Here is a 19908-nt window from a genome sequence, read left to right on the forward strand (position 1 = left end):
CCAATCCCCACCTACAATAATAAGCTAATTTATTCAAAAGATCTTGTAATGAGTGCACTGTATCACTGATTAAAACAAGATCATCTGCATACAGTAGGTGATTAATATTTATGTTATCAATTTTTATTTTGTTTCAATTTTCAGCAGTATGTAATAACTCTTATATCATTAATAAAAATATTAAATAATAATGAAGATAAAGGTGACCCTTGTTGTATTCCTACTTCGCATTTAAAGGATTCTCAAATTTTGTTGCCAACCTTTACATGCCCTTTTAGTTTACTATACATTGTTTTTATAACTTTGATTATTTTACCTTTTATACCAGATTTTCTTAGTTTACTTATAAGGAAATCGTGTCTAATAGAATCGAAAGCGCGTTTTAATGTTTTAGGTTCACATTTTAGTAAATCGAAGACGTAGGTCTACGTTCCACCATTTGGCCATAGAAAAAATGATCGTACATATCGTTTTTGTCCATGATTTGCGTTTAAAAAAAAGGGGAATTCCCCGGTCAGCGAAAACATGTAGCAGTTGTAGATATCGAAATAGCTGCCAAAGGCGCAGGGAGGCGCAGCTACGAATTGGTTTCAGATATTGTCGCCTAATCAAATGCATACACTGAAGAAATCTACGCGTGATTCAACCATGGAGTCAACATTATTTTATACCTCAAATGATTCAACCAAACAATCTTATTACACCTAATGAATGTCCTCGCATATCGGACAGGTTTATTGAATTTTGACGCACAAACGAACATACGCGCCCACGTACGTGCATCATCATTATTGGGCCTACAATTTGTTCCTATTTATTATCCAAATGTTCATTGTAATCATTAATAATAGTATGAATGCTTATTAATCAATTGTTTGTTATGCGCAATTTGAACAATTTTCGCAATTTGAAATTTTATTAAACGTAAATAAAGGAAAGTTGGTGAAATCATTCTTATTTTTTTTTTTGCTAAACGTATTGTCTAAATATTAATATTCATTAAAAGTCAGAATTATTCATAGGTAAAAAAATGTGAAGAAATATTATTTTATTAATCCCCTTCCTTTACACTTTTTGCGTTCCATACTTTAACGGGGCCGAGTTGACCGATTATTTTTTGGCCGAGTTGACGTGAGGCCGAGTTGACTTGAGGCCGAGTTGACTTGAGGCCGAGTTGACTTGGGGCCAACTTGACTTGGGGCCGACTTGACTTTGGCCGAGACGGTTTAGGGCCGACTTGGATCGAAATCATCATTCCATTTGTCCTTGGCTTTATTCACCTTTGTTTCGGACCATTGAAATGTTTCATGTGTTTTCCAAATTTCTTTTTTTAAATCGTTCGTAATTTCTTTTTTGGTTTGTTCAGTCTCTAATAAAATTTCAAAATGTAAAGGCATATGGTCGCATTCTATCCAAATATCCACTTTTGGTCTTACTATTTTATCAAAATTAACTGGAAAAGTAATAATGTAGTCAACAACACTTTTGCCAAAATTTCCTAAAAAAGTAAAGCACCTACTAAATTCCCTATTTATCCTACCATTTACTATTCTCATCCCTGTTTCTTTACTATGATTTAATAAATTAATTCCATATTCATTGACTATTTGATCTTCATTACTTTTAACACCTATATTACTATCCATTTCATTATCTTCTTTATATATATCATTATCCCAATTGGGTGGACATTCATCTTCTGTAATAAAATCATTCATTGTACCTGTTCTTCCATTAAAATCTCCCATTGCATATATATTATTTCCAAACATTTTTTTGTAATTTGTTAGGTCATTAGAAATAGTTAAAAAAAAATCTTGATTATTTATAGCATGTGTTGAATTAACTGGTTGTCTATATACCACTGCTAAGGGGATATTTTCAGAATTATGCTTGATAGATAACCAACATATATAATTTGATGTACTGGGAAGTTCTTTAACGTCTAAATTTGTTTTATAATAAATAATAATACCGCCACTCTTTCTACCCCCTGCTTTGTGTCTTATGGGCAATTTACTAATACAGTCATATCCTTCTATATAACAATTTTCTACAGGTCCCGTCCATGTTTCTAATAAATATAGTTCACAAAATCAGAGTCATTTATTTTATTCTTTAAACCGTTCACATTCCAGGTTATGATCTGTAATGAAGTGCGTTTATTTGTTCCCCTATAGTTTAACCAATTCCTCCTTTTCAATATTGTAGGTAAAAGCCTCTCCTTCGATGATCAGTTTATCATATCTTAAAGACCCCTTCCCTGCAATTTTGGACGTTTTTTGGAAAATAATACATATATATGGTAAATTATGATAAAAAGTGAGAAACAATGCACTACCTAAGTAGCTCGCGGCGATCGACCTCTAGCGGACGGTCTTATGCCTAGCCTAGCTAGGCTTAGTTTTGTAGGCCTAGCTGGTAAACATCGGTAACGTACGAACATCGTACGCTAGCTATATACCTAGCCTGACGTTGTATAGTTGCTGCATTAATTGTCTTTCTATTTTTGCCAGACTCCGTTGATACAAATTGGGGAAAACCCGGTATTTTCGCTGAAAAGTTAGGAGTCTTCCATTTGTTTTGGCCTCACGATCGATCGAAAAGTGGGCGAATTACAGGTGAAAAACAAAAATATCAATCCGCGCGCAATGCATTTTGGGATTTATAGCGGGCCGCTATAATTATTAGAATCGACTTATTTTTCACATTTTAAACCTTTTAAAGACGAAAAGAGTTATCGCAATAGGACCATATAGTATTATTTTTACATTAAATATAGTTTGTGATCTTAAATTAGATCTAAAAAACGTAGGGAAGGGGGCTTTAAACGAAATCTTTTCTTGTTTTCTATAGCATCTTTGATTTTTGGCTGTAGTTTATTTCTGATGGTTTTCACTTTTCGGGTATAATCCTCACTGACACTTCTATGCTCATCTTTTCTGTAATTTTGCTTTTTTTCTCCGTTTTTGTTGTAATAATCTACTCTCTTTTTAAATATTCTCTTTTTCCTTGTAGTTTGCAAATTTTTCTATAATGGGTCTGGGGTTTGTTTTCGTATTGATTCTATGGGCCCTTTCTATTGCGATGCTTTCTGCATTAAGTCCAAGATTGTCTATTATAAAGTTTCTTACCTTCTGTTCGCTTATTTCCCACGTTTCCTTTTCCTCCTCTGTAAAGCCGTAGAAAACTAAGTTGTTACGTCTACTTTGTGCTTCAATGATGTCCATTTGCTTTTGTAAATATATGTTGTCGGCTCTGATTTGTTTATTTTCTTCTTCAATATCTTTCAATCGTTGATTTAGAGAGTCTATTTTCCTGTTCAAATTGTCAACTTTGTTTGAGACTTCAATTGTATTTTTAGCTATACTTTGTTGTATTTCTTCGTTCATATCGTGCATTTGTTTAAGAATGTCTTTTAATGTAGGCTCTCTGGCTATCTCGTTTAAAGTTGACTGCCGAGTTTGAGTACCACCGGTAGGCCTAGGCCCTGGGTTAGACTCTACGTCTCCTGCTACGATAAGTAATGTTATTGCACAAAAGATGGCTACCCTTAGCGCGCAGCTAAAACCTATCGGTAACTTGCCATATGATTTCCCGTTACAATTATGCTTTGTCATCGTTCGTTTCCCTTTGTTGTACATCGTAGTGGTGAAACTAAGGGAGATCATTCAGTTAATAAAATAACCTAAGCGAGGCAATGTGTGGTTTTATACCAGGCCATACCGCTTCAGTGTCCGGCTAGTAATAGAATATACTATCATTGTTTAAGAGTAGGACATTATGAAATGAAATCTAAAGTAGAAAGAGAGTTGGTTAGATTAAAAAATAAACCTATGACCTAACAAAAGTAGAAAAATCCAATTGGGTATCACCTAGTATAATAGTGGTTCCTAAATTCTATGGTAATGTTAGAATTTGTGGGGACTATAGTGTTACAATAAACCAACTTGTAACAGATGAAGAATACATCTTACCCAGTGCTGATGATTTGTACTCTGAACTTTCAGGGAAACATGTATAAAAGGAAAGTGAATGAATATGCTAAAGAATTGTTCGCAGAGGAACTTGCTCAAGTGAAATGGCATGACATGTTTGCGATGTCTAGCTGTAAAGACCAATATGCATTCTATATTTTTAATCTAAGATCCCTTGTTGATAGATATTTCCATATGACCAAAGTTGCATGTACAAATGTTGACAAACCTTGGATTACTAATGCTTATAAAGCACTGATTCGTACAATATGCAATGAATAATGGAGATATTGATGAGTTCAGGAGACTAAGAAATGAAGTTAACAGGAAAACAAAAAAATGAAGATTCAAATATTACAGGAAAGAGATTGCGCAACTCTATCAAGTGGACATGAGATCATGGTGGTCTAAAACTAAATAAAAGTCTCTTAAATAAAGGTAAAAGTGATAACCCCCTGATTTATTTAGCGAACAGTTTATTTAATGGAAATAGCCAGAAACTCGCAGAGCGAACTAACCAGTTTTCCAATCTGTCTCCGAAGCCCTCCGACGTATTACCTTTACGCATAACCCACCTCACGAACCATTGCAGGATAAGTTTATAATTTCAGTGTATGATGTTCGCTCCAAACTAATTTCACTTAAAATCAACAAAGCTCCAGGGCCTACGTGGGTTCTGAAAGAATTTGGTAACATCATAGTCAAACTGCTTTGCGCAATCGCTAATGCCAGTCTTCGTGAATCTTTTGTGCCGACTGAGTGGAAATCCGGTTATATTATCCCAGTTCCTAAAGTCAACCTCGCAAAACATATTGAATCTGATCTTAGACCAATCTCACTGACATCAGTAAGCGGGAAGTTAATCGAAAGCCCCATTGGCAAACTAGTTCTCGATGAAATCTATGATAAGATTAATTTAAACCAATTCATATGCATGACAGGTCTTTCTACGGTTGACGCTCTCGTATCTATGATGAGTGATCCGTCTTCCAACTCTGACCGTGGAGATGAGTCTCGCGTTCTTTTATTGAACTACAAAAAGCCTTTGACCTCGTTGATCATCAAATTCTAATTGACAAACTAATTAAAATGGAAGTTAATGAGGTTTTAATCCAATGGATTAAATCCTTTCTATGTCAAAGATTGCAAAGAGTGAAGATAGGAGATTGTCTTTCATCATGGCTGACCCTGAACGGCGGAGTCCCGCAGAGATCATGGCTGATCGGCCCTGTCCTATTCATTGTCTTCATCAATGACTAATCTACTAATCTTGCAATTACCAAATACATGGATGATACCACCGTTTCAGAAAGGATCACAAAGCAACAACCTAGCGAATTCCAAACTGTGACGGATGAGATTCATAGTTGGTCGACTATCAATAATATGAAAATTAACAAAAAGAAAACTACAGAGATGATTGTCAGTTGCAAGCGCAATAAATCCCTATTACATGCCTTAACAATTAGCGATTACCCTGTTGAAGTTGAAAACAATTTAGAAAGAATACAAAAGTGAGCAGTTCGATGTATTATCCCTGATGTTCCATATGACACTGCTTTGATCTCACTGTGTCTAATCCCTCTTGAGCAGAGACTAATTAATCTATGTAAGAAATACTTTGGAAAGTTAAAACATAGTGAGCACCGATTAAACCATTTACTACCCCCTGCCCCTGATTTTTTTTTTTTATTTATTTATTTAGTTTTGATATAGTTTTGATATACAGATACAGTTGTTCCCTCTTCTTGCAAATCTGTCTGCAAACTTCCATTATGGTATTAAACCAGCATCAAAGCTGTTCCAAAAACAAATGGATAAGATGTTAACAGGGATTGAATGCTGCTTATGCAATCAAGATGATGTTTGGATCCATGCGAAAACTGAAGCTGAGAACTTAAGAGTATTAGAGACTGTATTTAAACAAAGAAAACATGTAAAACTTAAGTAGTGTATTTGGGATTGCGAGTCGACAAACATGGAATATCTTTGGTAGCAAAATCAAACCGATTAAAGATGCTCCACAGCCACAAAACACCAAACAACTTAGGGATGGTACAGTTCTATTCAAAATTCTTACAGAACTTATCTACAGTATTAAAACCACTGTTGAGAGATGACGTAGAGTTGAAATGGACAGCGGATCATCAAAACGCATTTGACTGGTGCAAGAAACAACTAACTTCAGATTTTGTGTGCCGATGCTAGTCCTTATGGCATAGCTGCTGTAATGGATAATACAGAGAGACCCATTCCTTACGCATTGCGATTGCTACCAAACACTCAATAAGGCTATGCACAGCTTGCGAAGGTGGCATTATCAATTATTTATGGAATCAAGAATCAACCTGATGTAAAGAGAGAGAAAGGAAAAGGATAATACGATGTAATCATTATATAGTCATAAATCATAATCTAGATCTTTTTGTTGTTATATGCATTTAAAAGAGGAAAAGCTATATGTGTATTGGATAGCCATACTATGATTAAGACTGATCAAAAGGATAAAAGTAGGGTTAACATTGAAAGACCTCAGCTTATCTATGAGGAGATGCATTTGAATACAATTAAACGCCAAACTAAAATTGAAAAAAACATAGTTCGAACTTACCTATTTTCTTGATTTCTTTTCTTAATTACTTGAGTCCAGATCAATTATTGTTTATTTTGGTCTACAATATTCATTTTTTTAGTTAATGTCCCATCTATGGGCATATCAAAGGTGTAGTCTAAATAAGTAACTTTACAGTATATGAATTTACCAATTACACGTATGATAAAGTGTACAAATGCTTTTTCTTAAAAAAAGAAGTAATTCATAGTACTTAAACATTGTGTGATAGCACTATGGTCAATAATATAATTAAAATTCTTTTCAAAAAATAACTTGAATAATAAACATTCATAAATACCTAATAAAATTCAGAGAATGTAAACAAAATCTGGACAAATTATTATTTCTTATCTTTATGTGATAAATAATGTTGAAACTTATGCCTTTTTTTTTCTCTTTACAGCTGCATTTTTTACAATAATCTGCCCAAGGCAAGGAACACAACCAGCTGAATTTGAATTTTGAAAATCATAAAAACTATTCATATTCTTAAACACATAAAATGTGCAAGTTATAGCCTGAGCAGATAAGTCAACAAGTCAACAAAATCTCAAAAAAAGGGATCAATGAATTGATTGTGATTAATTCATGAGTAAAATAACAAAAAACATTAGTAGTTGTTTATAAGTACAGTACTTACATTTTTAAAAAAAGCTACTTCATATTCAAACTTATATTTACAAAAAATATAAAGATGATAAAAAATATAAATATTCTTCAAACATTAATATTATTTGAAATGATAACCTTTTGTAGTTCTGTGGAAATTGATGTAAGACCTCAGGACACCACATGTCTCAAAGGTTCAAGAGCACAATTCATGTGTGTTGTTAAGGGTCTAACAGACAATCAAAAGGTAAAATGGTTCCGTAACGATAGAATAATTACTGAAGGAACCAATGTTGTCCAAGGATTGCCATCATCAATTAAAATTGATATAGATGATGAACTTGGTCATTATAACCTTGTTATAGAAGCTGTCAAAAAGGGGGATAATGGTACAAAGTACCATTGTTCTGTTTATGATGGAAATGTTCAAAGAGCAACTTCAGATGCAGCACTTCTACTGGTAACTGAAATACCTAGTCCTGAATATAATCCAAGTTGCAAACAGAGTGAAAAGGAATTTGAAGAAAACACCAAGGCTCAATTGATGTGTACTTCAGAAAAGGGTTACCCAACTGTGAAATTAAAATGGTACTATAACGGGCAAGCCCTTAAAACACGCAATGAACAAAAAAATGACATAGTGAAGGCAGAAACAATAGTAACAATAAATAAGCAACACAAGGAAGCATTTTTTGTCTGTTCTCTAACAACAGATGCTAATGTTGAAATAAACGAAAATTGTACTGTTGGACCAATTCATGTTCTTTACCAACCATCAATTGACATTCAAGGCCAGGAAGTTATATACGAAGGAAGCGATGGTGTTTATGTATGCTACTCAGATGCAAGTCCTGAGGTGAAAGACTATACTTGGATCTTACCAGATACCCTGCCACCTGAAAAATATGGTTATGAAAATAATATGCAAGTCCTAAGATTAATCAAACTTACAAAAAATGATAACGGTACAAATATTGAATGTCATGCAAAAAATTCACAAGGGACAGGAATTGGAAAATTTATGGTACAAGTAAGTGGACACGAATTGATTACTAATAATCTGAATCATGATTTGCCAACTGGATCAAACAGTATTAATCTTGACAAAAAAACTAGCAATTCCACAGCAGCGATGCTTTCAGTTGTTGGTGGCTGTTTGCTTTTTCTAGCATCAATAATGGCATTTTTATTGTGTAGTATCATACTGTACACAAGGCGACAGGCTAGCCTTTACACTAGTAATCAAATACCACAACCTGATGTGTATTATGTGCCTAAAGATAGTATTGATACAACTTCTGGTAGTACGTATCAAACAGGAAAATGGAAACGATCTATTGCTACACAGGTGCCCAATGATTTGGAACTAGAATCGATAACATATGCTGAAATTGAAGAGGGCAAGAAGTTAATCAACAGCTATCGCACTCTCAAAAGTACTAATTTAAAAGAGGATTCCAAGTAGATTACTAAAATATGGCATACATCATAACACAATTTATTCTGTTTTAGACTGGGTTACTTGAATATGAAATAAGGTTAAATATGGGTAGAAGTATTTCTTCTATATTACTCATAAACTAAGTTGGATATAACTAGATTTAAATCATTGAATAACTGTTAGACACACCCTATAAAGTAATAATCACATTTGCATGTTAGAAATTGTCAAATCAATAGCAAAGACAAATTCTACACTATTAGTTTTGAATTTGAATAGAAAAAGAAAAAAGAATTACACAATTTTATAAATTATTAGTGTTCACGTTCACGGATGAATTAATTTTGATAAGAAATTATATTGAATTATTCATGGAATTACAAAATACAAAAAAAATGAATAGAAATCAATTAATAAATGTTTAATTTATAGGAAAATTCATCATCATCATGGAATTATTCTCAGTTTAGAAATTCAAATGTTAAAAACTAATGTATTATTAATGTCAAAATTATGGCATCAGTATGCACTGAAGTCATTTTATTCAAATGTATATATACAGGCGCTTTCATTTCATTAATCATGTTGTCTTAGTTTATGTAGACAAATATTGATGATTGTTTCTAGTAAAAAGTAGAACAAGTTTTTCATCAGGAAGTTATATTGATAAATCGTATGTTTTGGGCAAAAAAAGTTTTACTGAGTACTCGATCTCTGCACTCTAATATACGTTTACAGGGGCTGGTGGGTGGGGTTTTTTTTTCTGATTTATATTTCTTCTAAAGTTTTATAAAAGCAAGTATAACATAATCCAATGCTAAATGTTAAAAGTCCACATAGGTTAAAATACATGTACAGATAAAATCCAGACAGTTAGTTAATGGTTACAACTGAAAATTTGTTTGTTATAATGACATAAAGAAACAATTTTTAGGCTTATAGATTTATTTCGGAAGTTGTATAATTTTTGTGAAAAATGTTGCTATGAGAATTTGATTCTTCACTAAAGACTCAATTCTTAAGTTAATAAGATGAATGGATTTTTGAATTTATTATTTCTATTACTTCCACTTATAATACTGTATTTGCATTGTAAATTTTCAGTATCGAAATGATGGTTTCCTTTAAACAGGTAATTTCAAATTATCTTACAAAAGTGATTGATAATCATGACCATTTGATGCTACTGATGGCTATGCTTGAATGTTGAAAGTTTCTTTTTTTTCCCAAAAAATTAGCATTTAGCTATGGGCTCATGGGATTTATGCTAATAAATGTATAAATTAGAGAATGGTATAGTTTTACATGTTTTTGTCTGTTTGTATATTAGACAATGCTTTGGGCACTTGCATGACAAGATGATAGATTAATACTTAAAGGAAGGCCAGGTTTCTCATCAGCATTTCCCAGCAAAATCATAAATATCAAATGTCACACAAACAAGTATAAATAAATTAAAAGCAAGGGATGTCATTGCATTCATGTAAACTATAGGTTAGCAAAAAAGAATTTAAAATTGTTTATATATTTTCTCTTATTTATTAATAAAATAATTTGCTATATCTGTGCATTTATTTATAACTGACAATCGCAACCCCACTCCGAAGCAATTAAAAATCTTCTAGATACCATAATATACAAATACTGAATATCAAATAATTTAATAAGGTGAAAGAATAATTCATCTTTAACTAAATGAAATTATTTGTCAAATAAAGCAAGATATGAAGAGCCGACAGTTTCAACAGATTAATAGGATGGCAGTTTGAGTTAATTAAATTCTAGTCTCCATGCTCTGAAGCTGATCAAGAATTAACTCATTTGTAACAGCATGAAAAGAGGATGTAGGTGAGTCAAACTGAGAACAAGGGTTAAAACTAATAGAATCAAGTGCAAGTCTAATTTCAAACGAATATTTACAAAATATGATTAAGGGCCTGTTCAGACCTACGGAGTTATGCTTTCGTATCGTACGCGGCGTACAACTCCATAGGTCTGAACCAGGAAAAGATTAGTGGAAGCCACCTCGTACGACACTGATATTTCGTACGCTACGAAAGCTCAAGGTATGAGTTTAGTGGAAAAATGAAAGTCACGCATCGATGAATATGACCTATGTTAGATATCTAGCCAATCAAATTACAATATTCGCCACGTCACATCGTGACATGTGCTCATCATCGTATAGCCAAGCTGATCCATTTGTTGTGATCGGTGAACGCACGAAAAAATCTAACGTTTTGTTGTTACACTATACAGTATTATTATTATTATATTAATTAATTTAAAATTGGCGAGAAACCAAGGTAAAAGACCTTATTTCATTGTACAGAGTTCAGAGATCGGTTGGAAGTTAAAAACTGGCATACAAGCACCGGCAAGATGTCTGTGTCCAACTAGATGGCGGACAAGTTAGCAGAGATGGGCCATCCTCGTAAAGAAGGATTTCATATCGAAAACGAAATTGAAAGGGTTGCGGTCGTCGTATAAAGCGGCGAAAGACAGAGTAAATAAATCTGGAGCCGGTGCAAGTACAGGATTCAAACATTTTTCTGCCATAAATGATATTTTAGGTCATAGACCAAATATAAACCCAAACCCCAAAACGATTGGCGATTCATTCACGGTCAGTGAGGGGCTGGTTGGCATGCCAATCAGTAATGCCGAGCCCAAGTGTTCGGTCTAGCTAGGCCTGTAACTCCTAAACCAACCACTACTACTGTTAATAACAACGAAGGTAGGTCTATGTTTTATTTATACATTTTTTGGGGTATATATTTCTCATACGCTACTACTAGTCCTACTATTAATAATAAACACTATTATTATTACAACTAATAATAACTTTTTTACTCGGGGTACCCGAGTCTAGGACTCGCTCATCTTCTCCTCTTCCTCTTCCATCTGGACACTATTGAGCCAACTTTCAAGTCCTACTAGTTCTTTACGCGTCATCTGACAGCTCTGCAACATGGCATGTGTATACTAGGGTAATAGGTGAACAAAGCTATAGAAAGAAAATTTTCGTATTTCAACCGGATGCAGAATTATGACGTCATAAACATAGTACCAATCGAAAAAAGTGCGATTTATAAAGTACTACTCCTCCCTTATTCGTTGTAGTATTGAGCTGGGATTTGGCATGGGTATACTACAGGGACATGTCCTCAAAGCTATAGAGTCGGATTTTTTAATTTCAAACCGGATGCAGCCATATGATGTCTCGAAGATGGTACCTAGGTGCCAAAAAATCTATTTATGATATTGTGAGGTCATTTCTGCTCCCGGAAATAGCAAAAAATCACTTTGAGATTTCATAATTTACCATAATTATGCCATTTCCGGTTATGTGACGTAACTTTTCGGAATATAGCCGAATTTGGTAGCGAGGTTATTGATGTGTATGTGACGTTACATCCCGTCTTATGACGTCATTACAGCTTCTTTTGCTGTACCCCGATTATCGCACATTCGTGCTTGTCACTAGGCCTACTCTAGACACGATAAGCACTAGGCTACCCTACCTAGGCCTCCTGAATTTTACTGTATGATTTTTTATTAATTTACCATAATTAATCGGAGCATTGTTTCATGTTCATATGTAGATTTTGAAAAGACGCCAAGTACATCTTGTGCTTCAATTAATACAAGACCTGTTGTTAATGAACATCAAGTATGTGTCGGTATGTAAAACTGTCAATGAAAATCTTCATAACCGATAATACAACAATTTACAGTACAGTATTTTGTATATCTTACAGATAAAAATGGTCATGTACTTAAGAAGAAGAATTCCACAGCGACCTACAACACCAGCAAGTGATATTTCTTCTATACTTGATGGTAGGGTTTTCCAGTGCTAAATGTTCATTTACAATAATTTTATAGAATAGTTTGCTCATTAGTTAGTTTGAACAGAACAATTTTCAGAATTTTCAATTTTTCAGAAATTAAACGATTTGTAGAATATTGTGATTTAAATTATTTGGAATTGAACGTCTCAAAAACCAAAGAGATGGTGATAGATTGCCATTTTTTTTTTTTTGACATTGCCGACTGCCTTATGGAACGTAGTGGTAGACTGAGGTCGCCACGGGGATCCACTGAACGCCATCGTCTCTCCTTCCTCCCAAGGGGCATACAAGACTATAATGAAAGATTTCAAAGATAGGGGAATTTATTACGATTACACTATTTTTGTTATTGTTATTATTATCACACTTATGTATTAGTCCTATCATTTCTCTTTTCTTTACGGCATTGTAATAAGACAGCAACACAATTTCCCAAGTTGGGATGAATAAAGTTTCCTTGTATCCTTGTATCCTTGTATCCTTGTAATTTTAATATTTTCTTATCATAGAATCAGAGGCTCAAGATGATGAAAGCACATCAGGAACTTCACGTGGAATGATTTATGGTAAGTAAAGCCTGGTTCATTGGCTTGGATGTACTTAAAAATGCACTTTTACCACTGTATATTTTTATTTCTTTGCTTAGGCTTGCATGATTGGTATGCAGAAGATGATGCATTTCCTGACGAAGGTTCTCTGTCTCAGAATAATGATGGTGAGTGCAAGAAAAACAAGTAATAGTAAATTATGTGATAATATTCTGTGACATTATAACGATTTTGATTACGTTTCTAGAAATAGATAGAGATGCTGATGAACAAGGTGATAAAAGAGATGTAGATGAACCACACCTAAGTGATTCAGCGGATACTGGAAACTGTGCCAAACCAGGTACTGTATACTTGTTTTTAAATCTGTCTTGCTTGTGTTTTTTAAACAAATGATGAAAAAAACTCAAGATTGTTTTGCATATATTTTGCATAATTTTTTTATCTTAGGCAAAAAAAAGGCGATTGTCGGGAAATTCAAAATGGGAAAGAACTGTAGACGCTCTCAGTAAGAAGATGAAGGAGACCTCAGACGCCAACTGGATGCGGATGTCGTCCTTTTTTTGACAGATAACTCCTTGTGATTGTATGGGATCATCATTTTTTTTTTTTTTTCTGTAACATGTGTAAACATAACATTTCATAACTTTGACAACATGTGGGCATTTACGTGAAGTTGTGCACCTCCTATTTTTGAATGACGTCAGAGTTGCGCAACGTGACTTACGCGCGATTTTATGAACTTCGCGTATTTAACATAGGTCAAAAACCAAATAACATTTTAAATTGAAAATTTGCAGAAGTTTAATTTATATCATGTGCTAACTTTCTGTGGAAAAAAAATTGCGAGTTTTACACAAATTTACGCACGCATGCGCATTTAAAATTTGAAAATGGGAAAAAACCATTTCTAATCAACTTTCTACGCGTTTCATGTCATTTTGAGCATGTCATGCAATATTCCAACGTATATGACGTGCACGCGGCATTTGTCGTGCGGATAACTAACTCGTCAAAGTGACGAGTTACATGTCTAGTTTTTTTTAATTTCTTTCTCCTCCATTTTTGTGTCTCACGTATCTCAAAAACTTGTAAACATAACATTTCATAACTTTGTCAACATATGGGCATTAAATACGTGAAGTTGTGCACCTCCTATTTTTGAATGACGTCAGAGTTGCGCAACGTTACTTACGTGCGATTTTATGAATTTTTATGATTGATCATAGGCTAAAAACCAAGCATAATTTTGTTTTGACACTTTGTGAAAATTTAAGTCATATCAAGGGCAAACTTTTTGTGGATTAAAAATGCCATGTTTTACAAGACGTTACGCGCGCACGCGCATTTCTCCTCTATTTTTGTGTCTCGCTCATATAAAAAATGTGTAAACATAACATTTCATAACTTTGTCAACATATGGGCATTCACATGAAGTTGTGCACCTACTATTGTGAATGACGTCAGAAATGCGTAACATGATTTTATGAATTTCCCGTATTTAACATAGATTGAAAACCATATAACAATTTAAGTTGAAACTTAGCAAAAGTTTAATTTATATCTTGCGCTAACTTTTTGTGCACTAAAAATGGCATGTTTTACACGAAGTTACGCGCACGCGCATTTAAAATTTGAATGCGCAAAATTAATTTCTAATCAACTTTCTATTTTATCAAATTTTAAAAACAATTTAGACTTAAAATTACGTCATACGAGCACGTCAAATTGTACAATTTGCGTTTGTTTTTAATGAAAAAGTTAAAAAATTCGTCAAAATTATGCCCTTTTTTAAACAATCATAGATTCTAAACTACGAGGTAAACTTTTTTTTAATTACATATTCTGGAAGGTGATGAGTTGTAGATATCGGATCATTAATCAATATGGCTAACCGGACATTGTGACGTCATCGTATGGCCACACGAATGTAAAATATAGGATTTTTGTCTCTTTCGTTATTGCTCATCACATTAAATGGAGCGCATCACGCTTATCTGTATTCCTTTTCTCCGAGATTTTAATATTGTCTAGGTCAATCAACTATCTTACGCATGTGTTAAAAATATTTTAATTTTTATGACGTCATCATGCCTAAAAATTTAAATTATGTGGGTCATTAATTTCATCTTTACAGTACATTTTAATCTGTTATAGCTCGTAAGAATAAAATGTGATAATCACGATTAAAACGTTTTCTGGAGTGGAAGCTATTGGATTGTAGATATGAAATAATGTGAACTTTTTGCCAATCGGACGTTGCGACGTCATCGTATGGCCAGTTGAATAAAAAAAGTTGTATTTTCATATTTTACGTCATAGTTCATCACATTTAAAAGAGCGCGCATCTATATTTTACGTATTAAAATTTCTTCTACACGTTAATATGTTGTTGGTGAGATAATTTTCTTCCGATATTGCTATCTTAGTGTTTCTTTTTGATATCGTCACCATGTTCAAAATTGGAATAAATAGCGAGTCCAGTAATTTCACCTATTCTACATTGTATGTTCTATTTATACAGATTATACTGTGTATACTATATGACACAAAATAACAGAATTCAGCAATAACAACATATCATATTCTTCAGTTCAGGTCATAATGCCATAATCTTTTTCTGTGTCCAATATTCCAACGTATGACGTGCACGTGGCGTTTGTCGTGCGGATAACTAACTCGTCAAAGTGACGAGTTTCATGTCTATTTCTTCTTTCTTTCCCGTATTTTTGTTGCAGCTATATCTCAAATGTTTGTAGACATAACTTTGTATAACTTTGTCATAAGATTGACCTGTAGCTGTAGATGTGCAAGAAACTTTGTTATATGACGTTAGAGTCGCGCAGCGTAAGTTACGTTCGATTTTATGAATTTCAATGATTGATCATAGATTATAAACCAAAAGTAATTTTGTATTTACACTTGGTGAAAATTTAAGTCATATCATGGGCAAACTTTCTATGGATTAAAAATGGCATGATTCACATCAAGTTACGCGCGCACGCACATTTAAAATTTAAAAATGCTCAAAATTAATTTCTAATCAACTTTCTACGCTGATCATGACATTTTGCGCATGTCAAAGATTCCTGCGCACACGAAAAATTTTACGCGTAAGGTGCGCACGGAGCATGAAAATCATGTGTTTTTCTCTTGAATTATGATTTTACAGCCTTTCCTAGTCATTTTAAAAAAGATTGACATCATTTCAAATTAAAATGATGTCATACGAACACGTTGATTCAGACCATTTGCGCGCGTTTTAGTTGAAAAAGTTATAAAATATTGTCAAAATAATGCCAATTTTGAATCTATTATAGCTCTTCAGAATCAAAGGTGACCCCAATTTTTTTAACTTATTATGCAAGACGATAAATTCTAGATATGAATTCATGCAGAATTTTTACCTCTCGGATGTTATGACGTTATCGTATGGCCACACGAATGTAAAATATAGGATTTTGGTCTTTTTCGTTATTGCTCATCACATTCAACAGAGCGCATCTCGCTTATACGTATTCCATTTCCCCCGAGATTTTAATATTGTCTAGGTCAATCAACTATCTTTCACATGAGTTAAAAATATTTAAATTTTTATGACGTCATCATGTCTAAAAATGTAAAAAACCTGGGTCACTTATTTTCATTTTAACAGTAAATTTTAATCTGTTATAGCTCGTCAGAATAAAAAGTGACGCGCATGATTAAAACTTATTATAGAAGTTGTTGAATTGTAGATATGAATTCATATACAAATTTTGTCTATCTAATGTCATGACATCATCATATGGCCAGTTGAATTAAAAAAGTCATGTTTTCATCTCTTGCGTAAAAGTTTATTGCGTTTAAACGAGAGCGCATCTCACGTTTACGTGCCCAAAATTCTTCAAATTTGTAATAATGTAATTATTTAGATAATTATCTTCTAAAATAGTTATCTTTATACAGTATGTCAATTTGATGACGTCATCGTGTTAATAATTGGATTTAAAAGATGGGTCTCATAATTTCGTCTATGCTACACTGTATCTAACATATACAGTGTATTCTGTAAATACTGTAATATGCTGTATGCTACAAAATAGGTATTTAATTCATGTCATAGGATGGCATAATAATTGTCAAACAAATAATAATTGTTAAACATTACTTTTTTTTTAAGTGAAACATTGTATTATATATTCTTTATGGTGATATGCATACAATTGCAATAATTTTCATAATTTCATACTCATACAACATTGATGTATTTTTACTGTTTTTACATATATATTTTTTAGATTTTAGAAGTGTTTTGTTTATAAACTGCATGCATGTTGATTATTTTAATCCGAGTTACAATAACAAAGATGTGAATGTTCAAAAAATTTTAATTATTTTTCAGGACTGCGATTAACACATTTAATTTATTCCTTCAAGAAAGAAACTATAGCATTCATAATTTCTTCCCCGGATTGCGTACGGTTATGTCTACATATCTGTTCCCCCTCTTCATCTAAATTTACCCCTTCTTTGAGATAATTCATGTAAGGGACATTTGAAGCTTCACAAATATTATGCAAGGTACAGCATGCCTGTACCACAGACCGTAAATTTCTAACTTCGTGTTCGTTCTCCTTTAACAGTGAACACCACCTTCCTTTGAGTCTTTCTAGTGGAAGAATGTTTGAAGTTAAAAATCTTTTTCTCTATTTAGATTACCCCTACCAATAAAATGGTGAATTAAATTTGGTAACAATGGGTATGTGGGGTCTCCGATTATTAAAAGTGGCACAGCAGTTTCCTCAATATTTAAAGATGGATTTACGAGCATCGTGTACGCTTCCTGGCAAGCCAAAAAAAGTGTTCATAAATTTGCTATCTGCATCCACTAGTCCTTGTAACAGCACTGAATATGACCATTTATGATTAAAGTAGTCTTGGGCATTTTCAGTTGGTGCAGTTATTTTGATGTGTGCGACCTGCGGAAATCCTTGCTTCATCCTGAATTTTTCAACCATGTCCTGTTATAAGATATAATTAATTTATTTTATACTGTATAAACCAAAATTGTAACATCACCAATTATTTTATATACTTACCATTAACTCTTGTCCTTCCGGAACATGTACAAACTTTGACATCAACACCCTTTCAATTTGCCGACATACTTCATGAAAAATCTCACACGAAGTGGACCTCGCGACACCAAAATGATTGGAAACGCACCGAAAAGAAACCCCAGTTGATAAGCATTACAATGTTAGGGCTAGCCGAATTTAATAAAAATATGACCTTGGTTGTGATACGAAAGCATAACTTAGTAGGTCTGAACATATACCCTAAAAGCATTGCTTATTTCCTGTTTCGTTTAGTTAATATGCTATCCTTGACTTTGATTGATGAAGGTAAAACCTTTATTTAACCTGTATTTAAGAGATTTTTAAGACCACGCAGCATTAGTTTACGATCATTGGCTAGTTCTTTAGTAATCTTTTTTTGCTTTGTTGCAAAGTTTAGTAACAATATGTTTTTACACTGTCATGTTTCAAGCCACAGTTCATCATAACCTGTTGTAGGTTTGTGAACTAGCGTGTTCTGTCAAGGATTCATGTAATCATTTTTGTATTTAATATATATGTACTTCAGGCTGCTGGCCTATGTACTGTGTATATAAATGCCCTAGACCAGGTGGTTAGGGAAGAAGTAATCAAGGTAGTTTGTTTTAGAAGCTGTGATTAATTCGGAATAATTAAATGCACTACTACTCTACTGCATATAATCCGTAATAATGGACAGAATGAAAGAAATGGCCTGATACGATCAAAGGAGCGATGAAAATAGAATTATTAAAGCCGATATCTCCACATACTATCTATTTATATATATAACAGAAGAGCTACAAGATGGGGATGAGCAGGCCTGTAAGAAGGCAGCAATTATGGTCGCACTACAGACTGGAAGTTGGGAACAGAGATTTGTTTACTGGAGGTCATAAATTATTGGATAAATTTCAGGAGGTAACTCATGTAATTATTGGCTTGAATGAAGAACAGGATATGTATGAAGGTGAAGCATCCAAAAGGGTAAATTTACATCAATTACACCTTGATCCACATGTTCAGGAATCGGACCATTTAGAAGATCATTGTATTGTTACTCTGTTAACAAATTAGTATAAAAGATAAATAGTTTCCATTATCTTTAAACTTTGTTATATTGCTATTGTAGATAATGTATATGAAGTTACATTTTTTATATAGATGTAGTTTAAATTTTTTTAGTTGAACCTTATTTTATGAAGTTGTTCTGAGAAATTGTATTTTTTTGTATATTCGATGGTTTTTCAAACAGATAAATTGATGGGATGTGGGTTTTAGATTTGTGTGCGTATGAGGAAAAATGCATGTAATAATTGATGTGTAGACAAGACAAAAGAGTCAAGGATTCACAAGCTCTTGGTAGAAATTTTAGCACTTTAAAAAACACCCAAAAACCTTAGTTAAAAAAAGTGGTTTCTAATATTTTCGACCAGATAAATACCAAATTTGACATGATTCAGGTTAGCGGTTTGTTATAAAGGTGCCCAAAAGAATGTTGATTTTAGAGTGAACAAATATACAATGTACTAATAGATTTTCAATGGAAACGACTTAAATAATTGCAAAATACACAGACTTATGATATTTTTTCATGAACAAGAGTTTGATATGTTAAAGATGTATTGTCCTCCAAAAACGATCGCAAAAATAAAGGGCGCGCGAAAATCGCGAAATTCCCAACGATGTTGTTTACAATTGATCAGGCCTAGCCTGGCTTAGTTAGCCAGCCCTAGCCTAGCTAGAGACTTAAAATATGGAAAAAATGAATATAAAATAGTTACGAT

The 19908-nt window shown here is 33.3% G+C and overlaps 2 protein-coding genes across 3 annotated transcripts in view; one reads left to right on the forward strand and one right to left on the reverse strand.

Moving 5' to 3' along the window:
* The window catches only part of LOC144858633 (uncharacterized), a 322958-nt gene that overhangs the window by 88398 nt on the left and 214652 nt on the right, over positions 1-19908 (forward strand). The gene's annotated exons all lie outside the window — the stretch shown is intronic.
* The window catches only part of LOC144858651 (uncharacterized), a 208604-nt gene continuing 206168 nt past the window's right edge, over positions 17473-19908 (reverse strand). For both annotated transcript variants that reach the window (XM_078714749.1, XM_078714750.1), the window contains exon 4: positions 17473-18046. In XM_078714749.1, coding sequence (XP_078570875.1) covers positions 17828-18046 — 219 coding nt within the window. In that variant the 3' untranslated portion in view covers positions 17473-17827. The remainder of the gene's footprint in view (positions 18047-19908) is intronic.

The sequence above is a fragment of the Antedon bifida genome, chromosome 2, assembly GCF_963402885.1.
Source record: "Antedon bifida chromosome 2, ecAntBifi1.1, whole genome shotgun sequence".
Taxonomy (NCBI): Eukaryota; Metazoa; Echinodermata; class Crinoidea; order Comatulida; family Antedonidae; genus Antedon; species Antedon bifida.